Source organism: Pangasianodon hypophthalmus, chromosome 30 (genome assembly GCF_027358585.1).
Source record: "Pangasianodon hypophthalmus isolate fPanHyp1 chromosome 30, fPanHyp1.pri, whole genome shotgun sequence".
NCBI lineage: Eukaryota > Metazoa > Chordata > Actinopteri > Siluriformes > Pangasiidae > Pangasianodon > Pangasianodon hypophthalmus.
Window position 1 is genome coordinate 2,757,614 of NC_069739.1, and position 15,573 is coordinate 2,773,186.

The 15,573-nt window shown below is 41.2% G+C and overlaps 1 protein-coding gene across 1 annotated transcript; it reads left to right on the forward strand.

Moving 5' to 3' along the window:
* The first annotated feature begins 157 nt into the window (after nt 1–157).
* On the forward strand, nt 158–14,553 carry LOC128317831 (E3 ubiquitin/ISG15 ligase TRIM25-like). Its single transcript, XM_053231664.1, has 6 exons — nt 158–834; nt 6,376–6,471; nt 6,598–6,831; nt 11,150–11,321; nt 13,207–13,266; nt 13,559–14,553. The coding sequence occupies exons 1-6, from the start codon at nt 244–246 to the stop codon at nt 14,092–14,094; spliced, it is 1,689 nt and encodes a 562-aa protein (XP_053087639.1). The 5' UTR covers nt 158–243; the 3' UTR covers nt 14,095–14,553.
* The last annotated feature ends 1,020 nt before the right edge of the window (nt 14,554–15,573 follow it).

The following is a 15,573-nucleotide window of genomic DNA, read 5'->3' on the forward strand; positions in this document are numbered from 1 at the left end:
TATTCAAATCAAGTTACATGATTTAAATTTAAATGATTAAAATTATAATTGACATTATATCACTAATAGTCATGGAGGTTCACTACACCCTCCTGGTTTAAAGCTCCACCCCCTCTTTACACCTCCACCCACTCTCTTTGTCACACTATAAACACAGAAGCTCAAAGTTCATTCAGAGAAAACAAAACTGATCTCCTCTCTCTCTCTTTGCCTCAGTGTTTTTTTTTTTTTTTTTGCAGGAAAATGACTGAAGCCAGTATTTCATTAGATCAGGACCAGTTCAAGTGTCCAGTGTGTCTGGATCTCCTGAAGGATCCGGTGGCTATCCCCTGTGGTCACAGTTTCTGTAAGGTGTGTATTAATGGCTTCTGGGATCAGGAGGATCAGAAGGGCGTCTACAGCTGTCCTCAGTGCAGAGACACTTTCACTCCAAGGCCTGTTCTACGCAGAAACAACATGCTGGCTGAAGTGATGGAGAAACTGAAAAAGAATGAACTCCAAGCTGCTTCTCCTGCCCATTGTTACGCTGGACCTGGAGATGTGGAATGTGATTTCTGCACCGAGAGAAAACACAAAGCAGTCAAGTCCTGTCTGATGTGTGTGGCTTCCTTTTGTGAAACTCATCTTGATCCTCACTATCAGTCTCCTGCTTTTAAGAAACACACATTAATCGAAGCCTCAGCAAAACTACAAGAGAAGATCTGCTCTCAACATAACAAGCTGATCGAGATCTATTGTCGTACTGATCAAACCTGCATCTGTTATTTGTGTACGATGGATAATCATAAAGGACACGACACCGTCACAGCCACAGCAGAAAGAGCTGAGAAACAGGTGAGAACTAGAAATCATTCCAGAATTAATTCTTCCTAATTTTATTTCTTAACTAGAATTAACCGATTTAACTTTAACATGTTAGTGTAATCATGTTAGTTGTAATCTGGAGAGACCAGTTAGAGAATATTGTAGCCAACTCTTATCTGTGATTGGGAAAAGCATATAAGAGCGCACGTACACACACACACACACACAGACAGAGAGAGAGAGAGAGAGAGAGAGAGAGAGAGAGAGAGAACATGAATATGCACAAACACCGAAAACCAACATTAGATTACACAGACAGGCCAACATGCAAGAAGACACAAGCAGACATAGGAAATAGGCTGCCAAGTGCTAAAATACAAGTTATATTGTATCATGTGCATCTTTTCCCTATTGTAAAATTAAGCTTATATCAACATTACTGTTTCCACTGACAATGTACTGAAAAATCAGTTTGTGAAAGAATTAAGGAATATTAAAGATAAATACTATAATCTACAGTAATTGCTGGGGCCAGAGAGAGACTTTAAGGTCTTTCTTTTTTAACAAACAAAAAAATTAAACACATATCCATGAAGATATTTTTTAAAAATCTGACAAAAAAAGCAAAAAAGCAACATTTTCCACATATATAAACACTGCCTACATACAGTAACAGACAAATGTACAGAAATTCTTTATGTTTACACTTGTGGCCAAGTATTGCGACCCATACTCGGAATTTGTGCTCTGCATTTAACCCATCCAAGTGCGCACACACACACAGTAGTGAACACACACAAACTGTGAACACACAACCGGAGCAGTAGGCAGCCTTTTTTGCTGCGGCACCCGGGGAGTCAACCCACGACCTTCAGGTTCACCTTCGGGTTGCAAGTCCGACTCGCTATCCATTAGGCCACGACTGCTCCCAGCTTTCCTTGTTAGCCACACAACCAACTTGGCCTGCCCATAAAGAAAATTCAGTAGCACATCTGTTTTGCTGCTCTTATACCTATATTTAGGTCCATAAATAAAACCAATTTGTATAAAAACTTAATCCAATTTCTCAGCCCATACCTTCAACAAATGAAACATTGATTGCAACCTATCACATTCTAAAAACAAATGAAAAATAGTTTCTGAAGCACGACAGAAAGGACAAGTGTCTTTTACCATTGGATCCAGGTGTGTCCTGTATCTGTTTATGGCTATTATACCATGTAATATCCACCATTGAAAATCGCCAGATCTCTTATCACTGGGGAATTTATACAGGATCCTCAAGCTACCTTTTGGGGATGGTCTAACCCTGCTAGCTCTTGCCACTTAGACTCAGAAACCTCCTCCAATGACTGAAGGTACATTGCTTTTACACAAGTATAATATAAAGCCTGTAATTTCCTGTATCTTGAAAGAATTTTAGCTCTGGTGTCTTGAAACTCAGCAATCTTCCTTCATCCTCTTCCCATGTAGCCATGGCTGCTCTCACTTCCAGTCTTGGAAAGTTAACTGTCTCACTATTACAGTCTTGTTCTGATAGCTCTCTCTGCAGAGCCTGTATAAAAGTTGATGGTAAAACAGCTAAAATTTCAGTCCTTAATTGTTTCTGTTGACTGTACTGAGGTAAAACCAAGCTAAGCTCCAACTTCCTTGGGAGTCAACCAACCGGCCTTTTTATAACACTGAAGACTGTCCAGGGTAAACTTTATATCCTCACTGTTTCTAATTATGACAGTGACATCATAAGCGTAAGAGGACAGGTTAACAGAACTTGCATTATGTAAACCATCAGTATGTAATCCCTCCGACCCAACTCTTACAAAGTAGAGGTTCAATAACCAAACTATAAAGCTGACCAGAGACAGGGCAGCCCTGTCTTATTCCCCTTTGAACTATATTACACCTCCAGCACCTTCACCATACATTCAGACCCCTTGTATACTAGACTGACCCATGAAATAAAACCATCCCCAAAACCATAAGCATTTAACAATTCAAAAAGAAAAAATGTGGTCCACTCTGTCAAATGCTTTCTCTTGATCCAAAGATATCACTCCCAGATCAAGATTTTTATTCAAGGCATAGTCTAAAATATCCTTCATCAAGAATACATTATCCCTAACTGACCCATAACACAGTAAGATTGCTCTCTCTTGATTAAAAAACCTATTTAATCTGTTTGCAATGCACTTAAAAAGATCTTATAGTCCATACTCATTAAAGCAACAGGTCTCCAATTTTTCAAATAGTTAAGATCACCTTTTTTAGGCAGAAGAGACAATACTGCTCTTTTACAACTTTTAGAGAAAGATCCAGTCTGTATAGAAGCCAAAAGTATTTCAAAATAATCTTTTCCAATAACATCCCAAAATTCCTTATAAAATTCGGAGGGACGCCCATCAAGTCCAGGGACCCGACCCATGGAAAGTTCTTGTACAGTTTTCGTCACTTCCTCAAAGTGCTCAGGTGTAAGCACCGAGAGATGCTGGCAAAGCTCAACTCAACTTTGTGGGTCCGATTCATCAGCAATGTTAAGTTCAGAATAAAAATCAACAGCTAATTTTCTCATTGCAGAGAGATCAGAGGTAACAACACCTTCATTATCATCAAACAAACCATTTGCTTATCTTGACTAGTCTTTTGCTAAAAATTGAAGAAAAATTTTTTGGGACCATCAATGTCTTTGAAGCAGGTGAAGCGTGCCCTAACAAGGGCCCCCTTCGCTTTGTCCTGTAATAAAGAACTAAGCTGGAGCCTTTTTCCAGCAATAGCAGTTTCCAGATCATGCCCACTGCATGTCATCATTTTTTCCTCAATTACCGGAATGTCAGACTCCAGACTCTGTATCAACATCTTTATCCTTCTAGTTGAATAAGATGAATACTGCTGACAAAAAACCCTTATTTGTACTTTTCCAATTTCCCTCCACTGAATAATATTATTGTACTTTTTTTTTGTATTTGCTATGTCTCCCAAAAACAAAACAAAATATCCTGTAAAAGTTTTATGTTAAAATGCGAATAGAAATTCCTTTTACGTACCACTGATAATGTGAAATCTACTGTAATCATTTTATGGTCTGAATAATACCAGAACCACACACTCTATTTCTTGAATTTCTTGAAAGATAAAATCTATCCAGCCTTGCTGCATGAACTCTACCCTCTGACACTTTTATGCAGGCATACTGTTTGAGAGAAGGATTTTTAATCCTCCAAATGTCAATAAGGTCCAACACTGCAACAACACTTGATAAAGCAGATACTGACTGATAATGTGGTTCTTCTGCATTTCTGTCAGTGGTAAATTCAGAGTGCAATTCCAGTCCCCTCCCATAACAATAATATCCTGTGATTGAAAAGTCCTTAGAAATTGACCCAGTCTCTTAAACAACTGAACTCCCTCTGGCCCGCTAGTGGAAGCAAAAATATTAACAGAAAGAAATGTAAAGCCATAAATTTCAGCCCTAACTAAAAGTAGTCACCCATTATAATGTGATACTACATCATGTTTAGAAAGACTTTTCATCTTTAAAGTAGGACAAAAAGGACCGCAACCCCTGAACTGATATTAGAACCATGACTAAGGACATGCTCCCCCTCCCACCACAAAACCCGGTCAGTCTCATTATTCTTTAGTTTCATGATGAAAAACTACTCCAACATTTTTAAGATTAAGAAATTCTGAGACTGAAGCTTGCTTGCCACTATCTCTCAAGCCATTCACAAGCCTATACAGAGAAACTCCATAGGACAGGAAATGGATAAGAAACAGCAGAAGAAAAAAAAAAAAAAAAAAAAGAACTGTGAGGCTTGCTTGTCTTATAGCTGTGATGTATTTCTTAAGCCAGAACTGTTTCTGCTGTGATAGCATGCTATAATTACATGTTTTGTAAGCCCAAAACACAGATGCAACAAATTTATCCGTGTCAGGAAAAAAATTCCACCACATCAACTTTCTTCCCTTTTGTTTCATCAGGGAAAGCATTTATCTGTTCCACAGAATAAAAATCATCATCTACTTTCTGAAAGTCTGATATATCAGACCAGCTTTCATCATCTTTCATAACTTCATCCTGACTCTGTGTCATTATATCAGAAACCGCATCATCAACATCAATCTTGTCCTTGCTTACACACTCCACACTACCATCCATACTTATACCATTACAGCCGGGCTGCTCATTATCCATGACATTCATATTTACAGCACTAACACTGGGCTGTACATTTTCCTTGTTTCCCCAACAAGGACCTCGTTTGGGCCTACCATCTCATGCTCCGGCTTCTGTACACTCTCCTTGTTCCCTGTCGCTGGCTCTTCCTAAGCTTCTTGCTTTCAGCACGTTGTGATCAATGTCACCATATTCAAAACACTGAAGACTATCAGTGCTCACAAAAATAATATATATACTATTGCCATCATTCACTCTAAATGACACATCCAGTGTTTTGTCCGGAGAGTTCAGGAACATGAACACTTATCTCCTAAAAGACAAGACGTGTTTAAGTGCAGGATTTTTGCACCCTAACGGAATCATTTTCACTGCACTCACAACTCTTCCAAACCTCACAAGTTCTCTCACTATCAGTTCATTAGCAATGAACGGAGGCACGTTGGAGATTGTGGAGTAACACTCGAAGTTTCTTTCACCCAGATACCACTCTCAATAATGTCACTGACTAGCGCTTCTGACTATAAAAAAAAAAACACAACGGCTTTATTTATTCTTGACGCAAAGTTGATGTTATCGTGATCAACTAGATCACCCACGGCTATGAGCACATCCTCACTGGTCACGCTCGCAGCCGGCACACACCTAAAGCCGTGGCGGAGGGACAAACGCGTTGAAGCAGACACCATAACTGATGGCAAGTGAACCATGCAAAGCACAGAACACCACTCACCTCAAAAGCCTCAAAAATAAACAAAAACAAAACAAAAAAATAGGGAAAAAAGGCATGCACTATGAACGTGCACACCAGAAAAAAGAGAAAAAGGAAGAAAAAAAGACTAAGAGACCAGCACACAGGAAGTAGACATTCTACACACTCCCAGCAGGCACCTCTCCAAGACAGAGAGAGAGAGAGAGAGAGAGAGAGAGAGAGAGCACAAATATTTAACAAATATGTCCTTCAAGGACAAAAACCAAATTAAAGCACAAAAAAGTTCCTTCAGTTAAGATATGGACATGTCTGAGCACTGAAACAAGCTCAAACATTTATTAAACTTTTTTTTTTTTGAATATTTGAATAGTTGGATTATATTTATAGTATATAAATACATACTCAAGGTGTCCATGGATTTTTTTTTACCATGACATGTATGGTGACACATAAAAGATGGTAAGTCATTAAAATGATTTTATTATTATACATTCTTTTTCAGCTGATCTTTAATAAAAGAAAAGAAAGCTACAGAAGTGCGTGATCCATGTGAATAAGTTTCAGAAGGTTCCTTATTCATAGCTTTATGAGATATGAGTGAACTTTACTCTTCAGCTATCACTGATGTTCAACCATTAACCAAGTATTTTATGAACAGCTGAATATAAATGTTTTTTTTTCTCAGAGTCAGCTAAAGGAGGAGCAGATGAAATCCCAGCAGAGAATCCAGGAGAAGCAGAAGAAGGTGCAAGAGCTGAAACAGGCTGTGAACACTATAAAGGTGAGCAGTGAGCAGAGACAGAGCTGCTCCTAGAAACACACACAACATGGACAACAAGTCATTTAGAGTCCCAGTAAGAGAGGGAATGATAGATGAGCTTTAAATCTTGTGTGTGTCTCCTAACAGCTCAGTGCACAGACAGCAGTGGAGGACAGTGAGAGGATCTTTACTGAGCTGATCAGCTCCATGGAGAAAAAGCGCTCGGAGGTGACGGAGCTGATCAGAGCTCAGGAGAAGGCTGAACTGAGTCGAGCTGAACGACTCCTGGAGCAAGTGGAGCAGGAGATTGCTGATCTTCAGAGGAGAGTGACTGAGCTGGAGCAGCTTTCACACACACACGATCACATCCATTTCCTCCAGGTAACACTCACTGTCTGATCTACAGAGCCAGCTGTTCCTCACACACTCTCTAAAACACCTCTCGTTAAAGCAAGAATAAATGTCCCTGTCTGACATCACAAGTGTGTCTGGTGTTATCCTGAGATCAGGTGACTTCACAGTTTATTATTGTTTGTTATTGTTTAGTGCTGTTTATCTTCTCTTTAACTCGACTTCAGTTCTTAGCTAAGTTCAGAGTCACTGAGCTGGAGCAACTTTCACACACACACATGATCACATCCAATTCCTTCAGGTAACACTCACTGTCTGATATACAGAGTGAGCTGTTCCTCACACTCTCTAAAACGTCTCTTCCAAAAATCTCAATACATCAGAGGTTCTCAAATTTAGATTTGTAATCATTAGGGTCCTGCTTCTGAGATGCAAATGGGGTTGTGTGTGTGGTTTTTTTTTTTTAACAAGGCTTATTTTTAATATAGTTCTGTGCATATAATCTGGATTTATGGAATATTAATTAAAATGATTATTATTATTAGAATTCCATTATCCATTAAAAAATATGAGATGTTCCTCTTAGTTTTCAGTGGTTTTCGCCTTGCAACTCTCCCATGGATAGCATATTTGCAGAGTCCCTTTCTAACAATAGAATTATGAATGCTGACCTTAGCTGAGATGAGTGTAGCCTGCAATTTCTTAAATATTCATCTGGGTTCTTTTGTGACTTCCTGGATAAGTCATTGCTGTGCTCAAGAATTTTGGTAGGTTGGGCACTTCTGGGAAGATTCACCACTGTTCCACAGTGTAGATAATGGTTTTCACTGTGGCTTGCTGGAGTCCCAGAGCCTTAGAAATGTTTTTATAATCCTTTCCATACTGATATATATCAACAAATTTCTTGTTTGATTGAGTGACCAAGGGGGCAATTAATTTTCACACAGGGTTGAACAGGTGTTGAGTAACATTTTCATTCAATAAATTAAATGATAGTTTAAAAACCAAAATAAAACACTGACCCAGTACTCTGGGGCTTTCACCTCCGTCGAGTTCATCAACATTTTCCAAGCTCCTTTTTTGGCGTGTGTGGGTATGCGTGTGTGTGTGCGACCTCTGACAGCTCGGTCCTTGTCTCTCTCTGGTTCATGGAGTTTTTCCTAAAAGGACAAACAAAGCATAAAAGTAATCTTGCTATGATCACACTCAGGTGAGAATCATCAACCCGCCCCATCTCTGTCCACAGCTGATATTCGACCATGCCACATACCCCCCACCACCCGACTCAGGCGGGGAGCCGTCCGGCCTGCAGCTAACTCTCCTAAATCCCCCACGCGAATTGGATCGTCATCGGAAGAAGGGCTAAAGGGGCACCCCAGCAAGTAGCAACAGAGGGTGAGGACTGCCCATTTGATGGCCAACCACTCCTTCTCTATCATGCTGTACTTACTCTCCCTCACTGAGAGCTTTTGGCTGATGTACAGCATGGAATGCACCTCCCCCTCCACCACCTGGGACAAAACGGCCCCCAGCCCTGTGTCTGACACATTAGTCTGAAGCACAAAACGGGAGAGAAAAGTCAGGAGAATGCAACAGTGGGCACCCACTTTTACCTGGCAAAAAGCCTGCTCGCATGGCTCTGTCCACTGGACCGGTTGTGGCACTTCGTTTGTAGTGAGGACCATCAGTGGGCTGGCAGCATCCAAAAAATTAGGTACAAACCTACATTAACAGCCAGCCAGCCAGCCCCATGAACCTTATCTCAGGATATTGGAGTCAATACACCTTGGTTACCACCATCTAGTGTCGAATAAAAGCAAGCTGTGAATAACTGATCATACCTCAATTCATCAATGCGTAGCATTGGGTATGTGTCAAATTTAGACACCACATTGACTTTTCTAAAGTCCACAAAGAACTAGACTGACCCATCAACCTTTGGCACCAAAACCACAGGGCTGCTGCAATCACGCTGCTGTGGCATTCTTCAATTACTCCCATGTTGAGCATAGCCTTGCACTCCTCTAAACTACCTTTTTCCTTGTGTTCGGGTATACAATAGGTGGTGGCTGCGTACAACCACGCATGGAGGAGTCTTGGTGTGGTGCTCCACGAGGTTTGTGTGACCAGGTAGGGGCCTAAACACATTGGAAATTTCCTCTTGCAACATGGCAACTTGTGCTCTCTGGGATTTTGAGAGATGGTCTCCACAATTAATTTTTTAAGGGCACTTCTGGTCCCAGCGCCTCTCTCTCCAGAATCACCATTGCGAGAGACACAGGAACGGCCTCTCTCCATGGTTTAAGGAGATTGAGGTGATATATTTGTAGTACATCACCTCTATCCATTCACTTGACCTCATAGTCGACTTCCCCAACTCGCCATGTGACCTCAAAGGGCCACTTTGCGAGTAATTTAGAGCCCAATGTGGGAAGTAATATAAGCACTTTATATCTGAAAAGGTTCAGAACCTACTGAATTTCGTCTTTGCTGTTAGAAGGTCCCTCCTCCCAATTTTCCCTAATAACATCTAAGACACAGTGGAGCTTGTGCTCTTATAATAATTTGAATGGGAAAACCCCATGGAGGCTTGTGGGACCTCTCGTACTGCAAATAACAGGGTTTTGAGCCATTTATCCTAATTCCAAGTGTCATCATTAATGAACTTAGGAATCATATTTTTAAGTATTTGATAATTAGATTGACCTTTTGGCCAGTCCATCCATTTGCAAATGGTAAACACTGGTGTGAATCGATTTAATCCCAAATAATTCACATGAGTTCTTCACATGAAAGAAGTAAAAATTTTAATTAGACATGAAAGAAGTGCCCTGGTCAATCAGGATCTCTTTTGGGTTCCTGACTCAAGAGATAACTCAAGAGATAACTCGAGAGATAAATGCCTCCACAACGCTGCATGCTGAGATGTTGTTAAGAGCCACAGCTTCTAGGTATCGCATTGAGTAGTCCACTGAAACCAGCACAAGGCGATGCCCTCGTGCCAATTGTGTGCCAATTCTTTTGAAGGGGACCTTGATCAATGAGGGCACAATGCCGCTTGGTGGTTGGTGGATTTGCATTCTGACAAATGCCCAGCAATGGGATTACGATGAGCTGCATGGAACAGCAGTTCCCTATGTCTCTTTGGTACCAACAACTGGGATGTCTCTTCCTTGATTTGACTGTCCTGCATCACTCAATATAACCTATCCTTACTAATGTCAAAACCCTGGTCAGTTTGTCCCAAGAATTAGTGGATGGGTGAGGTGAGATCTGTCACCTCTACTCTATGCTTTTGTGAGTTCAAATCCCAGCACTGCCAAGCTGCCACTGCTGGGCCCTTAAACAAGGCCCTTAACCCTCAACTGCTCAGCTGTATAAATGAGATAAATGTAAGTTGCTCTAGATATGGACATCTGCCAAATGCCATAAGTGTAAATTTTAATGTGGTTACACCCTGATTCCATACTCACTGACACTCGGTACGTTCCTGTTTGATCGGGGGTTGTCTGTCGCACATCCAGATCAGTGTTTTAAGGGACTTAATAAAGCTGAGAAATTTCCATGACCGCATCTGGTACCTCCTCCTGGGTGTGTGCACCACTGTAGAACCCGGTGTGTGTGTGAAGGTGGGTGGAAAGGAGGACTTGAGAAACAGGCAGACTTTGTCAGAGCTTCAGACTCTATTTTTCCCCACTGGCGCATTTCAGTGTGCTTTCAAGTCAAAATTTTGGGGTTCATGCCCCCACTACTACAGCTATAGCATCAGAAAACCACACTGGGTTGCACTCCTATCAGCGAAGAACAGGAATCTGATTCTAAACTCGACCCAAACTGGACAGTTGAAGATTTGATAAACATCACCTGGTCTTTCTCCTTCAACTCTCATGGTTTGGTTTGTCAAAAGTGGTTATTTGAGCCTCCTGTCAGCCTCCAATCTGACCATTCTACTCTGACATCTCTTCAAGAAGGCGTTTCACCTGCAGAACCGCCTCTCAATGGATGCTTTTTGTTTTTGTACGATTCTGTGTAAGTTCTAGAGACTGCTGTGGGGGAAAATCCCAGGAAATCAGCAGTTCCTAAAATACTCAAACCAGCCCACATTTTTACCATATTCTGATATATGATTTGAAAATTAACTGAAGCTCTATACCTGTATCTGCATGCTTTTGTGCATTGCGCTGTTGCTACATGATTGCCTGATTGAATAATTGCATGAATGAGCAGGTATTCCTAAAATAGTGGTTGGTGAGTGTATACTGTATAGTATATAGTAACTACAATTGTAAGAGTCATTAATTTATGCACAATATTTACCTTTGTTTTACATTTAATTTGCTCTCTGTAGTCTTTAGCTTCTGGATATCGGTCTCCCACAATGGACAGACCAACTTTTCACATGACCAGCATCACTGTCCCTCACCATCTCTCATTTGATGGAGTGAAGAATTCTCTCTTAGATCTAAAAAAGAGACTCGAGGAATTCTGTGAGGAGGAATTCAACAAAATCCCTCCACATGGTAAGAGGCGCTGTTCCTCCTGGAGAAAAACAATGATGGAATCTTTACTCACTCTGTGATATGTAAAAAGAAAGCTATAAGATTTCCAAGATACACGGAAGTTATTTAAACTGTGTAGGTGAAATTATTATTGCTGCTGTCTACTGTAAAGATAAATGTACAACTTACACTTTTGAGTATTCACATGGAAATAGTTTAAAAGTTTTAATTTGCTTTAGTTTCTGTTGTGCTACTATTAATAAACTACAAACATCTGTAGCAATTCAAGACAGTGAGGGCAGGACACAGACATGCAAAGACAGTGGGATGGTGCAAAAACCCTAATGGGGTGTCTTTGTTTAGTGTAGGCTGGTTAGTGAGGGTGATGCAGGTCTGGAAGGTGGCAATGTGGATTAAAGAAAAAGGCAGAGGAGAAGTACTGTTAGTGAATCGCCAACAACTACTCACCTGTACATTCCGCCTTCTTGGTCCACTCCACCTGGTCTGGCTGTCCCTTTTTTTAAAGATGTAAGATGGGGGAAGCTACAGAGGAGAGACAGGTTAGGTACAGCCCCCCGTAGTAACCCGCCAACCCAAGAAGTCACGTACCTGACGTTATGTGGTGGGCTGTGGATACTTTTTAACTGCCTCAATGTTTGTTTCCCGTGGCTTTAACAAGCCCTGCCCAATATAGTATCCCAGGCACTGTGCCTTGGTCAGCCCCAGTTGGCATTTTCACGGGTTAGCAGTGAGTCTGGCTTCACTGAGCTCTCCTAGGATCTCCCTTAGGTGGAGCAGATGGTAGAACCATGTTTAAGAATGTATGACGACATCGTCCAGGTAAGCGGAAGTGACCTGGGTGTGGGGTCGTAGGACGATCTCCATAAGCCTCTGGAACTCTGGGGCCTCTGGACGCCCCTCCGCAACTGTGTTGCTGCTGTTCTCCTCTCTTCTGCCAAGCACACCAGGTGATCATGGGCAGACTTCTGTCGGGGTCACCGCATCTCCTTTGGGCCTTCAGGGGTTTTGAAGTGTGGAGTGGGCTGGGGGGAAACCAGGCCAGTCGCTTCCTGTAAGTAAAGGGGCAGGCAGTTCAGGCAGAGGTCCAATAAGCAGAGACCACTCACCTGTGTAGCTTCCCTCCCAGACCTCAGCAACGGGCACCTCACGGACATCCCCATGCACACAAGAGACCCAGAGGCTCCCACACATCTGCAGGGCCTGAGGAGGGACTGAGGCCGGTCACTTGGTTTGGGTTCTGTTGGCATCGGCTTATCTCTTGGTTTTGCGTAGCTGGGGTGCCCCTTAGGATTCCTGGGCTCCTCAACTTGACTGAGGCTACTGGGCCAGAGGCCATCTTGTTGATGACATGGGAAAAAGTTTTTCTTTTCCCCTCTACCCAGTGCTAACATCTACAGGCCACACTCCAACGCCTCCACAATTTCCCTGGAGTTTTTTGGGGTTCTGAAGCTCACAGGCTTCCATTCCTCAGGAAGTAAATCCCTTGACAATTTGTCCACACACTCTGCAACCTCACTGACTGTCAGCCATTCCAGTTGCAGCCATCTGTTGGTGGTGTGAAGGAAGGAGTCCATCTGTTTTTGGGGTGTATGTCCCCCCTTGTAGCTCCACATGTAGAACTCATCTGCAGCGTACGTGGAAAATAACTCACAAAGAACCAGGATCGATGCTTTTACCTGATCAAAACCAGCTGCTTCATTTGGGGAGAGTGCAGAATAGGCTAGTTAGGACACACCAGACAGGAAGGGTGCTACTGCATGGGCTTTTAATGAAAATACTGAAAATTTTCTTCATTTTAAAATGAATAAACTAACTGTAAACTGTAACTTTGTTTCCATCTTTTACACAACCTTATGATGCTTTTTGTCCATTTTTCTCTCCACAGCTGCAGCAGTTCATATCATTTCACCATCAGAGCCACAGAGCAGAGAAGATTTTATGAAATGTATGTCTAAAACACACACACACACACACACACACACACAGACACACACACAATATTCTTTTTTATAGGCAGCATAGAAAATACTGAATATAGATATATGTGAGGAGAGAAAAAAATCACAGGATGAGATTGTGCTTGGATTAAATTTTTTTCTGTCCTCCTCTCTCTCTAAATCTGAGCCATTGCTGCCTTGGATATCAGTACACACAGACTGCTGTCTCACTCTTCACATAAATATTAAACACACTCTCAAAATATTAAATTTTTCAGTTTGTTTTCTCTTTTATTTTAGATTTCTGTTATCTGACTCTGGATCCCAACACGGCACATCGTAACCTCATTCTGTCTGAGAAGAACAGAGCAGTGACACTCAGTAAGAGTGAACAGTCATACTCTGATCATCCTGAGAGATTTGACTCCTGCTTTCAGGTGTTGACTAAGGAGAGTGTGTGTGGACGCTGTTACTGGGAGGTGGAGTGGTACCGTGATGATGTGTACATATCGGTCTCATATAAGGGGATCAGCAGGAAAGGACAGGGTAAAGAGTGTGAGTTTGGACGCAACGATCAGTCCTGGAGTCTGGAGTCTCCCTCTACGTCTTCTCTCTCCTTCTATCACAACAGCATTGAGACTGAGCTCGGAGTTCCATCATCCCCCAGAATAGGAGTGTATGTGGATCACAGTGCAGGAACTCTGTCCTTCTACAGCGTCTCTGATACGATGAAGCTCCTCCACAGAGTCTACACCACATTCACTCAGCCTCTCTATGCTGGATTTAGGCCCTACAGGGGGTTTGGTTCTACTGTGAGATTGTGTGACCCAAAATAATGTGTGTGGTGTTTAATGAAAAATTCCCGCACGTTGCCAAATTGTTGTCATCTGTCTCACTAGCACACAATCCATCTGCACAAAAAACAGCTCAGTAATTTAACATGGCAACAATAAAAGAGCAAATATTAAAAAACCGTCAAACATGAAACTAGTAAAAAAAATTTTTAAATGATCAAATTATATCTTGTGATCTTACTATTACAAGGTTCTATCTATCTGTTTCTTATATATATATATTATATTAAGCAATCTCTTAATCTTATTAAATAGTTAATAATCAGTAATGAAGTCAGCATTATGATTATATATACTCTTTTTGTAGATAACGATGATAAATATATCTCTGCTAACTGTTTTACACTATGACACACAAAATATACAGAAAAAAAGGAAAAGAAGTTTTCTTTAACGCTGCTGTGGGGAAATCAAACTGTTTAAGATGTTACATAAAAGAGGGACATGTGATCTTATATAAAAGATCCAAACATCTTTCTAGCAGCTGATTAATTAATATCACTAAATTCTGTCCTGGATTCCCTGAACAGAAAGTTTCTTCCTGAAGAAAGACAAGGGAACTTGTGAACTAGTAGTATCAGTGCTAAAGCTGGAAAATTTTTTGACAGAGGGACCAAAAGAAATGAATTGTGTTTCTGTTAAAATCCTTTAGATGACCAATGTTTGTTGGATTTCCATGTTTTTCTAAATGCTGTTTTTTACTTGTATTTTCCCCTTATTTAATCAAGCCCTATGAATGGACTACTTTAAACCTTCATTAAATCTGTCTTTGTCTCACAGCATCAGGGTCCTGGGTTCGATCCTGAGCTTGCTTTACTGTCCTTGTGGAGTTTCACACATTCTTCCTGTGATTGTGTAGGTTTTCTTTAGGTTCTCTTTTTCCTACTGCTGTCCAAAAACATGCAGGTAGGCAGATTGGCTATGCTAGATTGCCCCTAAGAGTGAATGTGTGTGAATGGTGCCCTGAGACTGACTGGCATCCCATCCAGGGTCAGTTCTCCCACCTTGTGCCCAGTGCTGCTGGGATAGACTCCAGATCCACCGTGACCCTGATCAGGATGAAGCGCATACTGAAAATGAATGAATGAATGATTAAAAACTGTTTAATTGAAATGAGTTTTAATGAGTAAATTAATAAATAAAAAGAGCAGTTTGTGCGCTATGGAGTCTTTCATTTCAAACGTTCAGTGGACATAGCACAGTCACAGAGGGAAAGATTTAAATCTACTGTAAACACATGAGCAGTGCCTGTGAGTGACAATCACAAATCTCTGAGGAAAAAAACACACTGGTGTAAGCGAGCAGTGGCAGCAGCAGCAGACAAAGATAAAGTAGTTGACACTTCAGGATGTTCAAAGGTGAGAAATCAAGTAAAAGCAATGTTAGGGTTTAGTTCCATACCTGTGTGTTCTCACATATAAAGAACTGAGTTATGGATATAAGTTTGATCCCTGTGAGAAT